The sequence below is a fragment of the Hyaena hyaena genome, unplaced genomic scaffold, assembly GCF_003009895.1.
Source record: "Hyaena hyaena isolate Hyena2069 unplaced genomic scaffold, ASM300989v1 scaffold_192, whole genome shotgun sequence".
In the NCBI taxonomy this organism is placed as follows: Eukaryota; Metazoa; Chordata; class Mammalia; order Carnivora; family Hyaenidae; genus Hyaena; species Hyaena hyaena.
This window is the reverse complement of record NW_024080825.1, coordinates 2,668,366-2,687,002: the sequence shown is the minus strand read 5'-3', so window position 1 is coordinate 2,687,002 and position 18,637 is coordinate 2,668,366. Positions and strand designations below refer to the sequence as shown.

The 18,637-nt window shown below is 47.9% G+C and overlaps 2 protein-coding genes across 2 annotated transcripts in view; one reads left to right on the top strand and one right to left on the bottom strand.

Moving 5' to 3' along the window:
• Positions 1 to 8,330: 8,330 nt before the first annotated feature.
• On the bottom strand, positions 8,331 to 11,883 carry LOC120237881 (keratin, type II cuticular Hb1-like). The gene is made up of 4 exons (XM_039241343.1): positions 11,854 to 11,883; positions 10,555 to 10,617; positions 9,685 to 9,904; positions 8,331 to 8,849 (listed from the first exon to the last, which is right to left on the bottom strand). The coding sequence occupies exons 1-4, from the start codon at positions 11,881 to 11,883 to the stop codon at positions 8,797 to 8,799; spliced, it is 366 nt and encodes a 121-aa protein (XP_039097274.1). The 3' UTR covers positions 8,331 to 8,796.
• Positions 11,884 to 14,761: 2,878 nt separating this feature from the next.
• LOC120237880 (keratin, type II cuticular Hb1-like) overlaps positions 14,762 to 18,637 on the top strand; it is a 7,488-nt gene continuing 3,612 nt past the window's right edge. The window contains exons 1-3 of the mRNA XM_039241342.1: positions 14,762 to 15,310; positions 17,408 to 17,616; positions 18,235 to 18,295. Coding sequence (XP_039097273.1) covers positions 14,762 to 15,310; positions 17,408 to 17,616; positions 18,235 to 18,295 — 819 coding nt within the window. The remainder of the gene's footprint in view (positions 15,311 to 17,407; positions 17,617 to 18,234; positions 18,296 to 18,637) is intronic.

Here is an 18,637-nt window from a genome sequence, read left to right as displayed (position 1 = left end):
CCTCTGGGGACAAAGCCACTCCTTCCCAGGGGGCTTTGTGACCTCACCTTGCAGAGTTCTGACAGGGGCCAGAAGGGGCTGTTCTGTCAGCCCACGTGGGAGAGTGGCAGTCCCTGGGCTGGAATGGGCCTTGAAGGCAGGAGGAAGAGAAGGAAGGAAAGGTCCTTCTGGTGGGGGGAATGTACAGAGCCAAGGAGTTTGGGCTTATGGAGTGAGAAATGGGGAGTCACAGAAGGTGCTTGAGCAGACCACCACCCTGGTGTGCGATGCAGTTTAGGAAGGCCTTTCTGGTAACAGTGGGCAGGCAAACAGGAGGGAGAGACCCTGGGGCTGGGGTTTCAGTGCCAAGACTAGGTAGGCAATCTGGGATGGGACGGGGCCTCAAAACTACAGGAGTAGCCAGGGACCAGACAGCACGCACCGATCAGCATTTTCTTTTTGTTTTATCAACTTGTCAGACATGCAAAAGAATGTGTGTGTAACCTACATTTAATGATTTAAACAGCAGCAGTAGTAAAAACAAATCCGTGTGTACCCACCAGTACCTTCGAAGCCCCATGTGGGACCCTTCATGATCACAGAATTCTCTGTGCCTGATCCCTTCCAATCTCCAAAGTAACCACTCTCCTGGGGTTTGTATTAAGCATTCCTTTGCTTTTCTTTATTCTCGTGTGCATGAATCCCCCAGTATTTGTTCAGTTTTGCCTACCTTTGAGCTTTATAAAAATAGAATTATGTTGTTTTTATGACTTGCTTTTCCCTCCCCGACATTCTATATGTGAGATTTTGATGCCTACAGCTTAGTTTATTTGTCACTGCTGCACAGTATCCCAGTGTGTGATTACTTTTCCATTCCCTTGTGGGTAGATATATGTGTACTTTTGTTTTTGTTCTAACAAACAACGCCGGTGTGAACCTTTAGGTACATATCTGCTGTCGTATTTTGGCAAAAGGATGGGTGTTTTTTTTAACATTTTTATTCATTTCTGAGAGACAAAGAGAGAAAGAGTATGAGTGGGGAGGGGCAGAGAGAGAGGGAGACACAGAATCTGAAGCAGGCTCCAGGCTTTGAGCTGTCAGCACAGAGCCTGACTCTAGGCTCAAACCCACGAGCTATGAGATCATGACCTGAGCCAGATGCATAACCGACTAAGCCACCCAGGTGCTCTGGGGGGGAAGGACCACTTCCTTGAATTTCTCCTCATTCCCTTGCTTTTTCTTCTAGTTTGATGACATCATGCATGTGCTGCAAAACATTATTATTATTATTATTATTATTATTAGTTTTTCTTGTTTGGTTGGGTTTTGGTTTGGGGTTTTAGGCTTTTAAAGTATATCACTTCCAAAGGGGTTTTTTTTTAATATTATGGAACTAAGGGTCATCCACTAGGATTCATAGTATTCTATTATGTGAATACAAGGCACTTTATGTAATTTTATTTCTGTTTTATTCTGTTTTCTCTTACCAGGTTGGGGCTAGGAACAGTTTTCTAAATGTCCCCGATGGACGTCTGTGAGGACTTTTCTGTGATACATATCTTATCTGGGGCTGGTATTTCTGAATCAAATAGTGAATATTACAACACAAAAATTATTTGCCAAAGTCTTTTTTTAAATTTTTTTTTAAAAATTTTTAAATGTTTTATTTATTTCTGAGAGAGAGAGACAGCATGAACAGGGGAGGGTCAGAGAGAGAGGGAGACACAGAATCCAAAACAGGCTCCAGGCTCTGAACTAGCTGTCTGCACAGAGCCCGATGCAGGGTTCAACGTGAGATTACGACCTGAGCCAAAGTCGGACGCTTAACTGACTGAGTCGCCAGGCACCCCTTAAAAATTTTTTTAAACATTTATTCATTTTTGAGAGAGAGATAGAGTGCGAGTGGGGGAGAAGCAGAGAGAGAGGAGGCACAGAATCTGAAGCAGGCTGCAGGCTCTGAGCTGTCAGCACAGAGCCCGACTCTGGACTCGAACCCACGAGTGGTGAGATTATGACCTGAGCCACAGTCGGACGCTTAACCAACTGAGCCACCCAGGCGCCCCAATTTGCCAAAGTCTTTTATACCTATTTATACTTTGATCAACAATATATAAAAGATTTCGTATCTTCTCTGACGCACCTATGTTTCAATGATGAAATGATATAATCTGTCTTATTTTTGGTCTTTACTTTGCATTTTCATGATTCCTATTGAGGCTGAATATCTCTTTAAGTGTTTGTTATCTGTATGGATTTTCTTTTGCCCATTTTTTTGTTGTTGGGCTGTTTGCCTTATTCTTACTAGATTATAAGTGTTTTTCACATTCCTATATAAATTCATATTTCTGATATTATACTTTGTCACTTATATGAATCACAAATATCACCTTCAAGTTTATGGCTTGTCTTTTCACTTTGTGAATGTTTTAATAAATAAAAGTTCTTAATTTTAGTGTCTAATTTACCCACCTTTTCTTTTAGATTAAGCATTCAGCATGCCTTGTGTAAAAATCCTTCTTTATACCAAGGTCAGAAAGAGAGGGGCGCCTGGGTAGCTCAGTCACTTGAGCATCCAACTCTTGATTTCCACTGAGATCATGATCCCAGGATCATGGGATCAAGCCCTGCATCAGGCCCTAAGCTCAAGTGCAGAGCCTGCTTGGGATTCCCTCTCTCTCTCCCTCTGCCCCTCTCCCCTGCTAGACCTTGCTCACACTCTCTCTCTCTCTAAAATAAAAAATTTAAAAAAAGACATTCACTGATTTTTTTCTTCTAAAACTTTTAAAGTTTTGCATTTGACATTTTATTTATTTTTTTTAATGTTTGTTTTTATTTTCGAGAGAGAGAGATACAGAGTGGGAGCAGGGGAGGGGCAGAGAGAGAGGGAGACACAGATTCTGAAGCAGGCTCCAGGCTCTGAGCTGGCAGCACAGAGCCCGACTCAGGGCTCGAACTCACGGACCGTGAGATCATGACCTGAGCCGAAGTCAGACACTCAACCGACTGAGTTACCCAGGTGCCCCTGAATTTGACATGTATATTTTTAGTGTGCTTGGAACGATTTTGTGTATAATACAAGGCAGGAATCCAGTTTCATTTTTCTTCCATGTGGATAACCAATACATAGTCCCTTCTTTACTACTGACCTGCAATATCACTAATGTTGCATATCAAAGGTACAGATTTAGATATATAAAGTTATATATATAACTCAAAGGTACAGACTAGATATACGTATAACTTTATATATTACATTTAACTTCAGTTGTATATTATATTTATATAATTAATATATTTATATAATATATACATACAAGAATAGACAAACTGATCAATGAAACAAACTAGAGAGCCCCTAAATTGACATTCATTATGTATATTACACATAAAACATATATAATATGTTGTTAACATATGCATAAAATGTTTTTATAAAATATGTTGTATTATATTATAATAAAAGTATGCATAAAGCACATCTAATATGATATGATATATATGCATAATCTATATGTCATTACATATATAAAATATATGTCAATTTAGGAGCTTTCTAGTGTGTTCCATTGGTCAGTTTGTCTATTCTTGTATGGATATTACACTGCATTAATAGCTTTATAATTATCTCTGAAAGGGAAAATACCTATTCATTCTTTTTTATCCCATGTATTCTTTTTTTTTAATTTTTTTAATGATTATTTACTTTTGAGAGGCAGAGAGAGAGAGAGACAGAGCACAAGTGGGGGAGAGGCAAAGAGTGGGAGACACAGAATCCGAAGCAGCTCCAGGCTCTGAGCTGTCAGCACAGGGCCTAATGTGGGGCTCAAACTCAGGAACAGCAAGATCATGACCTGAGCCAAAGTCAGATGCTTAACCCACTGAGCCACCCAGGCGCCCCCCATGTACTCTTTTACAGTGCCTTGACTATTCTTCATTGTTATTCTTCACCATAAATGTTAAAATCAGCTTGTTAAGATTTATGTAAATCCTTATTTGGAATTTGATCATAGCTGCATTGATCCTGTATGTCAGTTTAAGGAGAATTAATATCTTTATGATAATAAAACTTCCATCTATGAATATGACATAGCTCTTCATTTAGTTAAGGCAGTTTTATTATCTTACATTTTACATAATATTTATATTTCTGTAGGTATAGATTTCTACCATATTTATTTGACTGGTGTTTAAGTCATTATTTTATTAATTTTATTGAGATAAAATATACATACAATAAAATCACACATGTGAAGCATACAGTTCAACAAGTTTTGACAGATGCATGCCTCACGTAACCACCACTGAATGAAGACATGGAACATTTGCATCATCTCAGAAAGTTCCCTCATGTCTCTTTGCAGTCCATCTTTTTACCACATCCCAGGCTAACGCTGATCTAATTTCTGTCACTGTAGATTAGTATTGCCACTTCTAGAACTTCATATGAATAGAAGCATTCGGTATGTGCTCTTTTGTGTCTAATTTTTTCACTCAGCATGTTTTTTCAATCTTTTCAGGTTTATTTATTTATTTTGAGGGAGAGCACAATCAGGAGAGAAGCAGAGAGAGGAAGGAAGGAGAGATTCCCAAGCAAGCTCCACACTGTCAGCACAGAGCCTGATGTGGGGCTCGAACTCACGAACTACAAGATCATGACCTAAGCTGAAATCAAGAGTCAGACGCTTAACCGACTGTGCCTCCCATTTGCCCTTTCACTCAGCAGGTTTTTAAGGCTCATCCATGTCATTTCATGAATCAATAGTTCATTCTTTTGCACTGCTAGGTGATATTCTGTTGTATAATTATATCTCAGTTTGTCCACTCACCTGCTGAAAACATTTTGGTCGTTTCCAGTTGGAGACTATTAGATATAAAGGTCCTATGAAAGTCATGTACTCAGTCTCTATTTCAACCTATTTTTCATTTCTTTGGAATAAATATCCAAGAGTGCAATTGTTTTGTCATTTGGTAGCATATGTTTACCTTGATAAGAAATTGCCAAACTGTTTTCTGAGGTGACCAGACCATTGTATGCTCCATGAAAGCTCCAGCTGCTCCACGCTTGGTATTGTCAGTCTCTTAAATGTTAGCCTTCTAAGAGAAGGACAAATATCATATGTTTGCACGTAGAGGAGGATTAGGAGGAACTTAACGGAGGACCATGGGGGAGAAGAAGGGGGGAAATAGTGGGGGAGAGGGAGGGAGGCAAACCATGAGAGACTCTTGAATGCTGAGAACAAACTGAAGACTGATGGGTGTGGGGGGGGATGGGCATGGAGGAGGGCAGTTGTGGGGATGAGCTCTGGGTGTTATGTGGAAACCAACTTGACAATAAACTATTTGTAAAAAAAAAAAAAACTCTATAAAAAAAAAATGTTAGCCTTCTAGTGAGTGTTGAACTTTTCCCAGAGTAGGCTTCTCTGATGACTAATAATGACGCGCAAGTTCCCATGTGCTTCTTGGCCCTTAATACGCCTTCTTTTATGAAGTGCTGATTGAAGTCTTTTGCTCATTTTAACCGAATTGTTTGTCTTCTTGTTATTGAAGGATTAGTTCTTTCCGTGAGCATTTGATGTAATTATGTGTGATTGCATTTGAGTCAACCATCTTGTTCTTTGTTTCTCATTTATCTCACGTGGGGTTTTTGTTGTTGTTGTTCTTTTCTGTTGTTCCTTTCTGCTTTCTTTGGAGTTCATCAAATACTTTTATTTTTTTTGTAAGTATAAATTTAGTTTATATTTTAATTTTTAGTTATTTATTTTTGAGAGAGAGAGATGGAGAATCTCAAGTAGGCTCTTCACTGTCACCCTACAAACTAAGATTATGACCTGAGCTGGAAATCAAGAGTCAGAGGCTTAGGGAGGAGAAAAAAAAAAAGAGTCAGATGCTTAACCAACTGAGCCACCCAGTCACCCCTAAATTTCGTTTTTTCAAGAAATACCAAACTTTTTCAAAATGGCTGGAAATTACCAATGGATCAAGGTTCCAGGCATTCCGCATCCTTGAATCTTTACTTTTAGGCCTTTCAGTGGGATTGTGGGAGTTCAGATTTCCACTTCCCTGATGAATAACCATGTTAAGCATCTTTTCATAGGTTTATTGGCTATTTATATTCTTTTGTAAATTAGCTGTTCAAATCTTTTGTCCATTAAAAAAGGAGATGGTGTTCATACCTATTTTTGCAATTAATGCCAGCCAGGCTCTATGCTCAGTAGTGCTCATGGCTTTACATGTTTTAAGCAACAACTGTCCACTACAGAAGCCGTAACAGAGCAAGACTCAGAGTAGACCGGTCTGCCTGCTCACACTGTCTCTCTCTCTCTCTCTCCTAGAAATAAATAAAACATTTAAAAAAATTCTTAAAAAAAAAAGGGGGGGGCACCTGGGTGGCTTAGTCGGTTAAGCATCCGACTTTCGCTTAGGTCATGATCTCGCGGTTCGTGGGTTCCGGCCCCGCGTTGGGCTCTGTGCTGACTGCCAGCTCAGAGCCTGGAGCCTGTTTCAGTCTGTGACTCCCTCTCTCTATGACCCTCCCCTGCTCACACCGTCTCTCTCTCTCTCTCTCTCTCTCTCTCTCCTAGAAATAAATAAAACCTTTAAAAAAATTTCTTAAAAAAAAAAAAAAGACTCAGAGTAGACCGGTCTGGACAGCTCAGACAGAGAATGGCTCCCATCAAATACTTTTAAATATTTGATATCATTTATCCTATCGAAATCTTTTGGTTTTATTTATTATAATACATGTTTGTTTTTAGTGATTGTTCTAGAGCTAACACTACACACTCCCCACTTCACAACCCACATGTCACCCTTGACAACAGTGCAATCCAGTGCCCCGTCTCCCATCACTTGTGTCATCCTTGCCCGGATCTTTTACTTCTACGGATGTTACAAACAATATCATTACTTTTGATTTAAGCAGCCAGCTGTCTTCTTGGGCACAACAAGTGTTCTTGGCTCTGTGAATTGATGTTTTTCTCCAACTATGTGGAAGTACTCCTTCAAACACTTTTCCACATCACTCTCATTCTTTTCCTTCTGGAACCCCAGGCATGCATATGCTAGATGATTCTATACTGTCCCACAGGTCTCTGAGGCTCTGTTACTTTTCCTTCAATATTTTCTCTCTGTTGTTTGGATTGGAAAATTTCTACTCATCTGTCTTCAAGACACCAATCCCACCCTCTGACATCTTCGGTCTTTGGTTAAGCCCCTTCATTGAATTTTTCATTTCAATCCCCATACTTTTCAATCCTAGAATTTTTTATTTTGTTCTTCTTCATAACTTCCCATACCATTTTGCTGACTCAATGACCCATTAAAATGTAGTTTTAAGTATATTTTCCGGAATTTCAGGTGACTCATGGCAAAAGGATGTTTCAGAGCTCTTAGTCTGACATTTTGCAAGAAAAGAGGCTCCTGGTTGCATTTTTCAAAGGAAAAAGATAGGATTCCATGACTCGTTGGATGGGGAAAATAGTATCAAAGAGTTTTAAGTTGGAGATATTAAGAGGAACTAGTAGAAAGAGGGAAACTTGATGAATCGGCATCAGTATGGGGAAAATGACAAAGTGATTTTAAGGCATTTTGAATTCCAGATATCAGTGCAATATTCAAGTGAAGATGCCCTATGGGAAACTGGAAGCCTTAGAGATGAATTCATTTATCCTCTTCACATGGCTCAGTGCCTGCTACAAGCCAACACTGGGCCAGAAGCTTCCTGGCACTGACACACTTCCTCGGAGAGCCCAGAGCCATCAGATCACCCCTTCTCAATGTCACCAGCCTTGACACTCAATTAAATAAATAGCTGGAATGGTCCTAGCAGCCCCCACCACTTCGAATGCCCCCCCTGGAGATCCCACCCACCCTTCCTAGGACTGAAATAATGGACAGAAAGATCGAAAGCATGACAGGAACTATGGGACTTTATTTTAAGCACCAATAGCAAGGAGGAAAGGAAGATTCAGGAAAGGAAGAGAAGAGCGAGAATTCAGGGAAGGGCAAGGTTAAGGAGTAGAGACTGGGCAACGGTTCCCCTCATGGGTCAGGCAGCCCAGAATCCTCTAACAGAATATATCTCCGTGCCTCTCCTCCAGTGTCCTTTCTCAGCCTCAGGGAGACAAGAGACAAGCAGAGAGAGTCCTACACAACAAGAAATGAGAAGTGGACAGAAGGGAAGATGGGCCAGGGTGAGATCAAGGGGCTACACCCCACCACCAAGGCCAGGCTGGGTAGAGAGCCCGCCGGAACCTCAGGGAAGATGAGAGCACTAGAGGCTCAGTGTTCATCAACCCCTGTCAGCTTCACACTTCCTAACCTGCTGCCACAAACTCCCATCTACAGGTTCTGATGCCACAGAAATGGGTGACTGAGACATCCCCGCGTACAACTCTGCCTGAGAGCTGCGCACACCTGCACAGGGACAATGATAAGTCAGAATCTTTGGTGGTGTGGGGACCAGAACTCTCGCCCTACCACCCAAGACCACCCAGATGGATGCTTGCTCATCCACATTTCCAAGGTTAAAGGAAGACTACATGAGCCTCCCTGTGGCCTGTCCCAGCCTTCACGGGGAGGGAGTCCATCTTGTGGTTTCATCTCAATCCCTTCTTACTCTAGTAAGTAAGACTCTAGAAAGTAAGACTTTCACTTCGACGGGCATGGCATGAGGAATTACTCCACTCGTGACCCATTAACCAGCTCCCTCTTCGTAACTGTGGGGGCAGGAAATGAAGGAAACCCCTTCATCTCCCTGGGCCTCTCCACCTTCAGAGCTCAAACGTTCTTCCCACTGTTTAACTTCGGTGTTACCCTTCAGGGCCAGAATGACTCACAGACATTCACAGCACTGCTGCCTTCACACAGCCCGATGCAGGGGACACAAGGACAGTGTTAGGACTGAACACTAGTTCCTGATAGTGGTCCTGGAAGCAACGTGGTCCCCAGCTCTGAACCTAGTCACCAAAGGAATCACTCAAGTTTCCCCAGAAGGTCAAAGGAGAAGGTCTGGGGTGCAGTACCCCCAAAGACTCAGCATCTCCCCAATCCTGTTCCAGGAGGACATAAGGGACAGGCTCTCCCAGATCCCTGTGGGAAGTGGGACCCACCAAATGCAGCAGGACACAGAGATCCCCCAGCCTGCCCAGGAGTCCAGCTCCGGGCTGCCTCCCCACCCACACTGATCACTGTATGATCACGCACGATCCAATGTCCCCGAGCCACCACTCTGTCTTTCCTCTCTCCAATGAAGAACCCATCTTGCTCTTTGCACTTTCAGTGTGAGGCCTCCTTTTACCCCACCTTCTAACGAACAGTGGTCTGGAACCAGTTCACAGAGCCTGTTTTACACATCCCTATCCAACCCTCAGTGAAGCCACAGCCAGCCAGGACAGAAGATTTTACACCACTGAAACTGGCAACCAGTGTAAATCGGACTTTTGTTACCCTCTGAGAGCCGGTCATTAAATATTTACCGGCAAGCCATTGCCCCTAACTAAATTATACGAGAGGCATATTGGAAATCAGGCAGTGGACCTCAGCTAAAACTATTCCCCTTGGCCTCTCCTCAGGGCAGGGAGAGTCCCTGAGAAGATTCTAAGATGGGAGCAGAAGAAGAAATGGGGGGTGGAGAAGTAGTGGAACAAAAAATGGGCCAGGGCTGTGCAACTAAGGCTCTGGCCCCCAGTGCTGGCGGTGCCCACCTCTGCTCCTCACCCTCCAGCAGCCGCCTGTAGGTGGCGATCTCGATGTCCAGGCCCAGCTTGGAGTTCATCACCTCCTGGTACTCCTTGACCAGGCAGGCCATGTCCTGCTTGGCCTTCTGCAGGGCGGCCTCCAGCTCTGCCAGCTTGCAGCGGGCGTCGCTCAGGGCCGCCTCTCCCTGCTGCTCTGACTGGGTCACTGCCGTCTCCAGCTTGGTGTTCTGGGGCCCAGGAGAGAACAGAGTGGGTTATGGTCCTGGGTCTCTCAGTCCATTTCCTGGGAGTGTCCAGTCTCTCCCTTCCCCCAGCTGGGAACACCCCAAGAACAGGCGTCTCCCCTTCATTAACTGAGTCCCCCTGAAGGACCACAACCAGGGACATTTGTCATGCAAGGAAGCTGGATCATGAATGGTGAGACCCATCTGGGGCACTCACTGCCTGTGTGATCGGCATGGAGGGGAGGGGTGGTGGAGATGGCAGATTATCCACACCTGGAACTTGGCATTTCAACCTCATTAGTCAGTCTCTGGATCATGCAGTCCGATCATTAATCTCCACCATGGCAGGGTTCCCTCACACCAGATCAACATGGCATTCATCTCCTCATATTGAGGGAAGCAGAGATTCTCCCGAGGCTCAGGATGGGGTGTTCCATCCATTCAGACACCACAAATGGTTGGTCAGCTGTACAGAGCTCAGCCTGTGCAGCCATACATGGCAGCCCTGCCCAGCCACTATAACCTGAGAGATGTGTGCCCTTCTGTTACCATCTCGAGGAATCAGAATCCCCAAACAAAAGAGGCTTTGTTAATATACGCCTGGCATCCTTCCCACTGCCATGTCTAGGAGGCAGGTGTCCTGTGCCCCTCACCTTGCTGTGGTACCAGGACTCGGCCTCAGCCCAGCTGCGGCTGGCGATGTCATCAGAGTTAGCCTAGATCTCAGTCACAGTGCAGCCCATGTCCAATCCCATTTCCAGCCCTACAGAGCTGGTCATGGGCATAGATCCAGAAGTCAGGGGTTGCAGGACTAAGCTCTCCTTCCCACTCTAACAAAACATAGTGTGTGACTTTGGGGAGTTCTTTTATCTCACTAGCCCTCTCTATAAAGAAGATCCAGAGAATCTTTGCCTTGTGGGTCTCCTGGGGTTGAATGAGGAAAATGCCCTTCCATGCGTAGAAGTAAAATATAAGCTTATAACTGACAGAGGGAGTACTTGATGCTCATGAGGGCTGCCACAAGCAGACCCACTCGCCTGCTTGATTCTGAGAAGCTCATTCTCTGCAGTGGGTCCCCAAAGTGACCTACTCTTCATACCTCCCCAGGGAGAGGGATTTGGAACAAGAAAAATTATTGGAGATTTGGCTAGTAGTGGAAGAGAGCAGAGAGCACCCCAACATGACCTATCACCTCCCCCCCAGGATGTCTGAAATATCCTTCTGACCCCCATCTCTCATAGTACATTTCTCTAACTTAAATAAGCATTACTCATTTTAAAGATCTTGGTTTTGTTCTTACTCTAATATAATAAACTGACTGCCTGATCCTCAATCCACGAAAGTGGGTGGAATTAGCAACAGGCACCAATAAGTGTGAACAGTGGAGCAGAGGTGACGTCATTTCTCTAGCACCTAGTGTAATTTTGGAATCGAGTTAAGTGCTCACAACAGGTCTACAGGATGGGTGGATGATAGGGATACGGCCCTTATCTTAAGTTCATAATGCAACGGGGAAAGGCTTTTAGCCGATATCTCAGCTTCTCTTTCCTTCCTGTGTCTGCCTGTCACTGCCTCTAAGGCTGATAAAAGCACAAAGTGGGTTCGTGAAGGAAGAAGTGGCTCCCGGCTGTCATATCATCTAACCCCTTCTGAGGGAAGCAGACCTTCCCCACCGACTCGCTCCTTGTAGCCCCAGCTCCTCCTGCACCTGGCTAGGGGAGGGGACAGCTGTGATGCAGCAGGGTCACAGGCCAAGGTACAGGTGAAGGTGAAGCTAGAACTGTATCTTTGAGTGGTCCTGTTCGGAGCAGGACTTGAGGACGCCATCAAGGGAGCTACAGCAAGACGATCCACAGGTTATGCATTCTGACCCCTCCTTCACTGCCCCTACTTTTAGAAACCTGCCCATGTAGGTCTCCCTGCCCGACCACATGGAGTGGCCATTTTGTCACCTTCATGGGCTTGGGACACTTTGCAGCCATTTCTCCTCTTTCCTGGGGTAACATACTCAAGATGGAGCTTTGGAAAACCCTACCCTCAGACAACCCTGAAGTGATGGCAGCACTGCTTCTACAGTTGAGCGCCTGAGTGCGCCCAAAGAGTCAAGGTCAGCCAAGGCCATGGACTCTGCACTTTGTGCAACAATTCGGAAGGGAAGGGAAGCTGGGTTGGGATGGTTTCTTTCAGGGAACGCTGACAGCTTTGAGAGAAAGAACATTCTAGGGGATCCACAGGCAAGGCCTCAGGGGACAAGTTTTCAAGGCAACCTGAGATACTTGACCCTTGGCATGGCCCGAGGGAGACTGCGTCTACACCACCAAGCCATGGCAAAGTCAACCCCACGGCCCAAAGAGGATTTGTTCAGCCACTTCGTGCTGCAAGACTGATGAGCTTGGGGCATGTGGTGTGAGGGTTCCAAACACCCGGATTCCTAAAACCCACAGCTGCCTGTTCACCTCCATGCCTTCCTGTGTGCCTTCAAGATTTCTCACCCCCGCCCAACATAGAGTCTCCCTCAACGAAACCATGATTTGGGGGCCACAGTCCCCAGACAGTCTCTTTCAAAGGGCTCCCTTTGGGGACACTTTCAGGAGAATCAGCTCTATCCACCCACCAAAACCCGGAAAGGGGTCCAAGCACGCATTGCATAGGGGCCTCCCTAAGTCTGATTCAAGTCCTTTATGCTTTAGAGGCACCTGGGTGGCTCAGTTGGTTAAGTGCCTGACTCTTGATTTCAGCTCAGGTCATGATCCCAGGGTCATGGGATCAAGCCCCACATTGGGCTCTGTGTTGAGCATGGAGCCTGCTTAAAATTCTCCCTATCTCCCTCTCTGCCCCTCCACTTGCTCTCTCTCTTTCTCTCTCTCCCTCTCTCAAAATAAACAAAATAGCAGCACCTTAGGTTAGGTCATGATCTCCTGGTTCGTGGATTCAAGTCCCATGTCAGGCTCTGTGCTGACAGCGTGGAGCCTGGAGCCTGCTTTATATTCTATATCTCCCTCTCTCTCTGCCCCTCCCTTGCTCATGCTCTGTCTTTCTCTAAAATAAATAAATATTTTTTAAAATTTTAAATAAATAGGGGTGCCTGGGTGGCTCAGTCGGTTAAGCGTCCAACTTTGGCTCAGGTCATGATCTCACGGTTCAGGGGTTCGAGCCCCACATTGGGCTCTGTGCTGACAGCTAGCTCAGAGCCTGGAGCCTGCTTCAGATTCTGTGTCTCCCTCTCTCTCTGACCCTCCCCTGCTCACGCTGTATCTCTCTCTCTCTCTCTCTCTCTCTCTCTCTCAGAAATTTAAAAAAAAATTTAATGAATAAATAAAATAAACCCTCCATGCTTCAGGGTAACTCCGTTTCTTCTTGTGAGGGAGACATCAAGGGAAGACGTGGTCAACACTACCATTCCCTGGAGAAACTTCGAGTAGAAATACCTGTACTGAAGCCATCAGTAACACCACTGGCAACCCTAGCTAAAGCTGGCAGTAAAACCACAAGACACTGGAGTTGGACTCCACCCTCCACAGAAGACAGCACCAAGGTTGGGTTGGAGTCCTGCGAAGTCAAAGCTAGACTAAAGGGATTGAGGCCCACACGAACGCTGAGAAACAGAGCAGAGGGGGCAGAGGGGCGCTCTCTTAAAATGGGTTGCCAGATAGCCCAACGCCAGCCAGAGCAGGCCATGAAGATCTCTGGGGTTCCAGGATTTAATTACCCTTTGCATAATAACAACTTATATTTAAAAGCAAAGGAAGCTAAGGATGATTTGCATGTTTTTCTTTAATGCTGCCTGCTGAGTTCACACTCTAGTTTCCTCTGCCCATAATTGGACGTATAATTAACTTCCATTATAATGGGTTATGGCTTTCTAGAACTGGTGGTCATGACCAAGCCCCAGTTGAGGGGAAGGCTTTGGATCGGGCCTATTTTTCTAAGAGCCCAAAGCCTAGAAGTGTGGGCTCCCGCCTAGGGAAGAACTCAACCCTCACTGAGTCCCCAGAGACTCAGACCTGGTTGGGGCCAGCATGGGAGAGGGTTGGGAGCCCCCTTTCAGATTCTGAATCCCCTCCTCAATAGAGCTTTCTGTGCTTGATCTTAAACAAGTCACTGGACCACTCTGAACTCACCTTCCCAATCAGGTAAATGGGCACAATAATACTGACCTTGGGAGACAGCCCTTAGATAAAGATAAGATAATGCCTTATAAAGCCCTCACACAATGGAGGCAGTCCATTAATGCAACACTCCCAGGAGAGTGGAGAGGGGTACAGGAAGCAATTTGGGGGACTTAGGAGAGGGGGCCCACACTTAGGAGGAAAGGAGTTATGAGCTGAGTTCTCAGAAACAGAGAAGGGAAAGTTTTTGCCCAGAGGGAGACAGGATGGATATGGCAAAGTAACAATGGTAGAACAAACAAACAAACATTTATGGAGCTCTTATTAAGTGTTGGTAGGGACCTAAATGCTCTCCCATCCAGTACCTCATTAGGTCCTCCCAACAGCTTGCACACGAGGAAACTGAGGCTCAGAAAGGTTGTTCACTTGTGCAAAGTCATGACAAGAATCTGCAAGACCGACTTCAGAGACCCCTCCCCTTCGACACACATACTTGCTCCCCACTCCATGAGCACAGAGACCAAGGCTGCCGGGCCCCGCAGGGCAGTGGCGCCCTGGCTGGGACCCAAGCGGAGCCGGGTGTGCCCAGCCGGCCAGCCCCGAGACCCGAGCCGACGACGATCCAGCGCCACCGACAGGCGCAGAGGGGGGCGCCCCGAGTCCGCGGCGCACGGCCCGCATAGGTGACCAGGCGTTTCCCGGCCCCATAAAGCGCGGGCGGGGGGGGAGGGGTGGTTGGTGAAGCCGTTTTATGGAGGCGGCCGGCGGCCGGGCCCGCTTTGATTCCCGCCCCGATGAGGCGCGAGGGCCGACCTGCAAGCTTGTAAACGCGTTGGCCGCGCGCTCCCGCCGGGCGGGTGGGCCGCGATATAAGGCGCAGCGCGGGCCTCGGGCCGCAGCCACCCGCCGCCGCCGCCGCCGCCGCGCCATGTCCTGCCTCTCCTCCGCCCCCTGCGGGGTCCGCGCCTTCAGTTGCGCCTCGGCCTGCGGGCCTCGGCCCGGCCGCTGCTGCATCACCGCCGCCCCCTACCGCGGCGTCTCCTGCTACCGCGGCCTCACCGGCTTCGGCAGCCGCAGCGTGTGCGGCGGCTTCCGCGCCGGCTCTTGCGGCCGCAGCTTCGGCTACCGCTCCGGCGGCGTGTGCGGGCCCAGCCCGCCCTGCATCACCAGCGTGTCGGTCAACGAGAGCCTCCTCACGCCCCTCAACCTGGAGATCGACCCCAACGCGCAGTGCGTGAAGCACGAGGAGAAGGAGCAGATCAAGTGTCTCAACAGCAGGTTCGCTGCCTTCATCGACAAGGTGGGTGTCCTTGATCACGCCTTTCCTGAACCCATACATGCTCAAACTCAGGCTGGGCGCTGAGGGTGGAGCCAGAAGCAGGAGGGGTGTGGCCCAGGTGAGCTCCCACTCTGATAGAGGAGATGAACAAACGTCCCCAGCAGAGACAGACACGGAGAAATGGGCAGCAGCTCCTGATTTGATAATACTATTATTATACACAATCCGTGTCCGGACAGGCAGGGTCTCCACAGACAAGGGGCATGTCCTTGATCACACTCTTCCTGAGCCTGAAGTCCTGGGAGAACCTTGGAATTCCCAGGCCAGTCTCTGGAAATGGAGAATGGGGACTGCTGATATTTTATGTGATCATATTAGGTGGTGCATTAAAGCACTTAACACTGAAACATCTGATGAGAGAATTCATCTCTTCTCATGTTTGTTTCAGTCCTTAAGATTAAATCGCATTAGGTGCTGATACGTCTTCCCTTGCTATTCCCTTATTTTTAATAAAGAGAGCAAGCCTCGGGTTCAGAGTCATCTGGGACAACAGTTTCAGCTAGAATTGAATGTTTTATGACTTGCTTTTATGTATGCCTACTGATACTGGTTTTACAACTATGGGGGTAAAATAAAGTTACCGCTTAAGCCCCATTTAAGTGTAAATGCTAAGCAAATACACGTAGAGATCAATCATGAGTAAAATAGTACGAGGAAATGGCAGATCCTGAAGTCAGCCTGTGAAGGCTTCGTATCTGAGAATCACTGCCACCAGACCAGCCCTTGGGTTTACACAGAAGACAAAGGACACGGGGATATAAGGCAGAGGAGGCTGTCCAAGGCCCACAGGGAGTGGGTGACAGCTCAGCCTCCAAGCCCAGGCTCCCTCCAGCTCTCCAAGCACCTGGGGCAAGAGGGTCCAACCCATGGGGGCTGCTCCCCTTCCAGTGGGAGCCGGTCTATCTCAGTGGGCACTGCCAACGTCCACACCCGGGAAAGGCGGCCGGGGAATGGAGCACGGAAGCTGTCCTGGCCCAGCGACAGGCAGCCTGGGCTCCGCATCCACTTTCTCCCCTGATCTGCCGGGTGCCCCTGGGCAGCAGCTCCCTGTCTCGGCCCCAGAGTTCTCCACACCAGAGCTGTATGGGGTGAGTGTGTGACTTCCCTGTCAGCTAAGACCGTCTGAAGTGAGCCCATATAACATCAGCAGTCCCCGTTCCCCTTTGCTGGAAGTCCAAGCAGGGAATCTCCCAGCTGCACTTGTTGGGTAGAAGGATACCGGGGCTAAAAAGCGAGGTAGTGGCTCAACTCCAGCTCAAATGTATGAGCCAGGGGAGCAATGGAGGCCCGGGGGCCTGGCCTTGTTTGCTGACATCCTCTCTGGCCGGCACAGCGTGTTGTTGCCATTGCACATCTTCAGTGCAAATGACCTCCAGTAAAGGCTCGCGTGCTTCCCTTCCCCCGCAGTCTTCGCGCTCCCCATTTTCCAGAACCTTCCCCCCATTCACATCATCTGCCTGGCCTCCAGAGACCGGTGAGCTGAGCATCTAACACAAGAGTTCAGGCCACCTGAGACCACACCTCCCCTTCCTCAGGCCCAAGCCGTCCTGCCATCCTACCGAGAGCCTGCCCTCTCTATCCTCCCCAGTTAGGGAGCCCCTCCCACCTCGACTGTCCTTTCAGACACTGCTTAGCAACCTCGTGCTAAGCACTGAGGACAGAGATCAATGAACCCTAGGTCCTGCCCTGACGGGAGCTCCTAGTGAAAGGCTTTCATCCTACCCCATACCTCCCAACCCTGCTCTACATCCCGTTCCTCCAGGAAGCCTTCCTTGATTGGCACCACCCCCAAGCCCAACAGTAACCCAGCGCAACCGCGATGCCCTTCAGTTTCTCACTCTTCCCATCCAAGCCCACCTGAACAGGCCCTCACTCAGGCTTAAACAAGCAATTGTGAAACAAGAATTCTCCCGGTGCTTCCTCCAGCCAGGAGAGCCCGGCAGAGGCCATGCTGTCCGTCCCACACACCCTGCTGCTAGTTCTGTCTTAACTCTACCTGTTCTCCAAGGAGGGCTGGGGATACTGACTTCCCATCCCCCTCCCCAACTTGCTCACCAGGTGCGCTTCCTGGAGCAGCAGAACAAGCTTCTGGAGACCAAGTGGCAGTTCTACCAGAACCGCAAGTGCTGCGAGAGCAACCTGGAGCCGCTGTTCGAGGGCTACATCGAGACGCTGAGGCGGGAGGCCGAGTGCGTGGAGGCCGACAGCGGGAGGCTGGCCTCCGAGCTCAACCACGTGCAGGAGGTGCTGGAGGGCTACAAGAAGAAGTGAGTGCGGCCGGGAGCATGGTCCCCAGAAACGAAATGGGATGAAGTCAGAGCGGGATCGATTTGGGTGAGACCGCCAGAGGAGCTTGCCCAGAGGAAAAAGACTGTGACAGGAAGAGGAAGACTTTTCCTTTCTCGGCTGGGGGTTTAAACAGCGGAGAGACTGGGAGCTGCTCCCGCTACCTCACCAGCTTGTGTTTGTTTCATTATTTCATCCAATGTTTATTGACCTCTGCTCTGTGTTGCAGGTGCCGTGTTAAGCCCCGAGGTGGGATGCGGGAGGGAAGAAGGGGGGCACCAGAACTAGTGTGGGGTTCCTGCCCCCCGCCCCGGGAGTTACAGCCCAGAAACAGAGAGAAAGCCTACAAAATGTGCACGCGCACACACACACAGCCCCGCCCCCATCAGGAATGAGAGTCTCTGAAACAGGAAGAGCACTGAGTGACAGGGTGGGCTCAGTACCCCAAAAGCGTGGGAAGGACAGATCCCCTCTAGGCCAACACTCTTTGATTCTAAGACTACTGCCACGTGCTTCTGGGCCTTCATTCTCTTTGTTTCCTCTTCACATTCCAGCCTAGTAAATTTCTAGCCACTGAACCGTGTGCCCTTTGTCTCCAGGTATGAAGAGGAGGTGGCCCTCAGGGCCACCGCCGAGAATGAATTTGTAGCCCTGAAGAAGGTGAGTGACTCCAGAGTACTTGTCCCACAACTCAGAAAGCAGGGCAGAGGCAGGAGGGAGCGCTCAGGAATTCAGAGAGGCAATCCATCCACTATTTCCTTCCCCTCCCCCTCCAGCGCCCCAGCACTCCTCGGGTGGCCCCAGACATCGGAGTACACTGCCTGCTTCAAGCAGGGCACCTACTCCTCCATCGGAGGTAACTCCCATCTGGACAATGGCTTCCCATGTCTTTCTTTCTTTTTTTTTTTTTTAATGTTTTATTTATTTCTAGGAGAGAGAGAGAGAGACAGCGTGAGCAGGGGAGGGTCAGAGAGAGAGGGAGTCACAGACTGAAACAGGCTC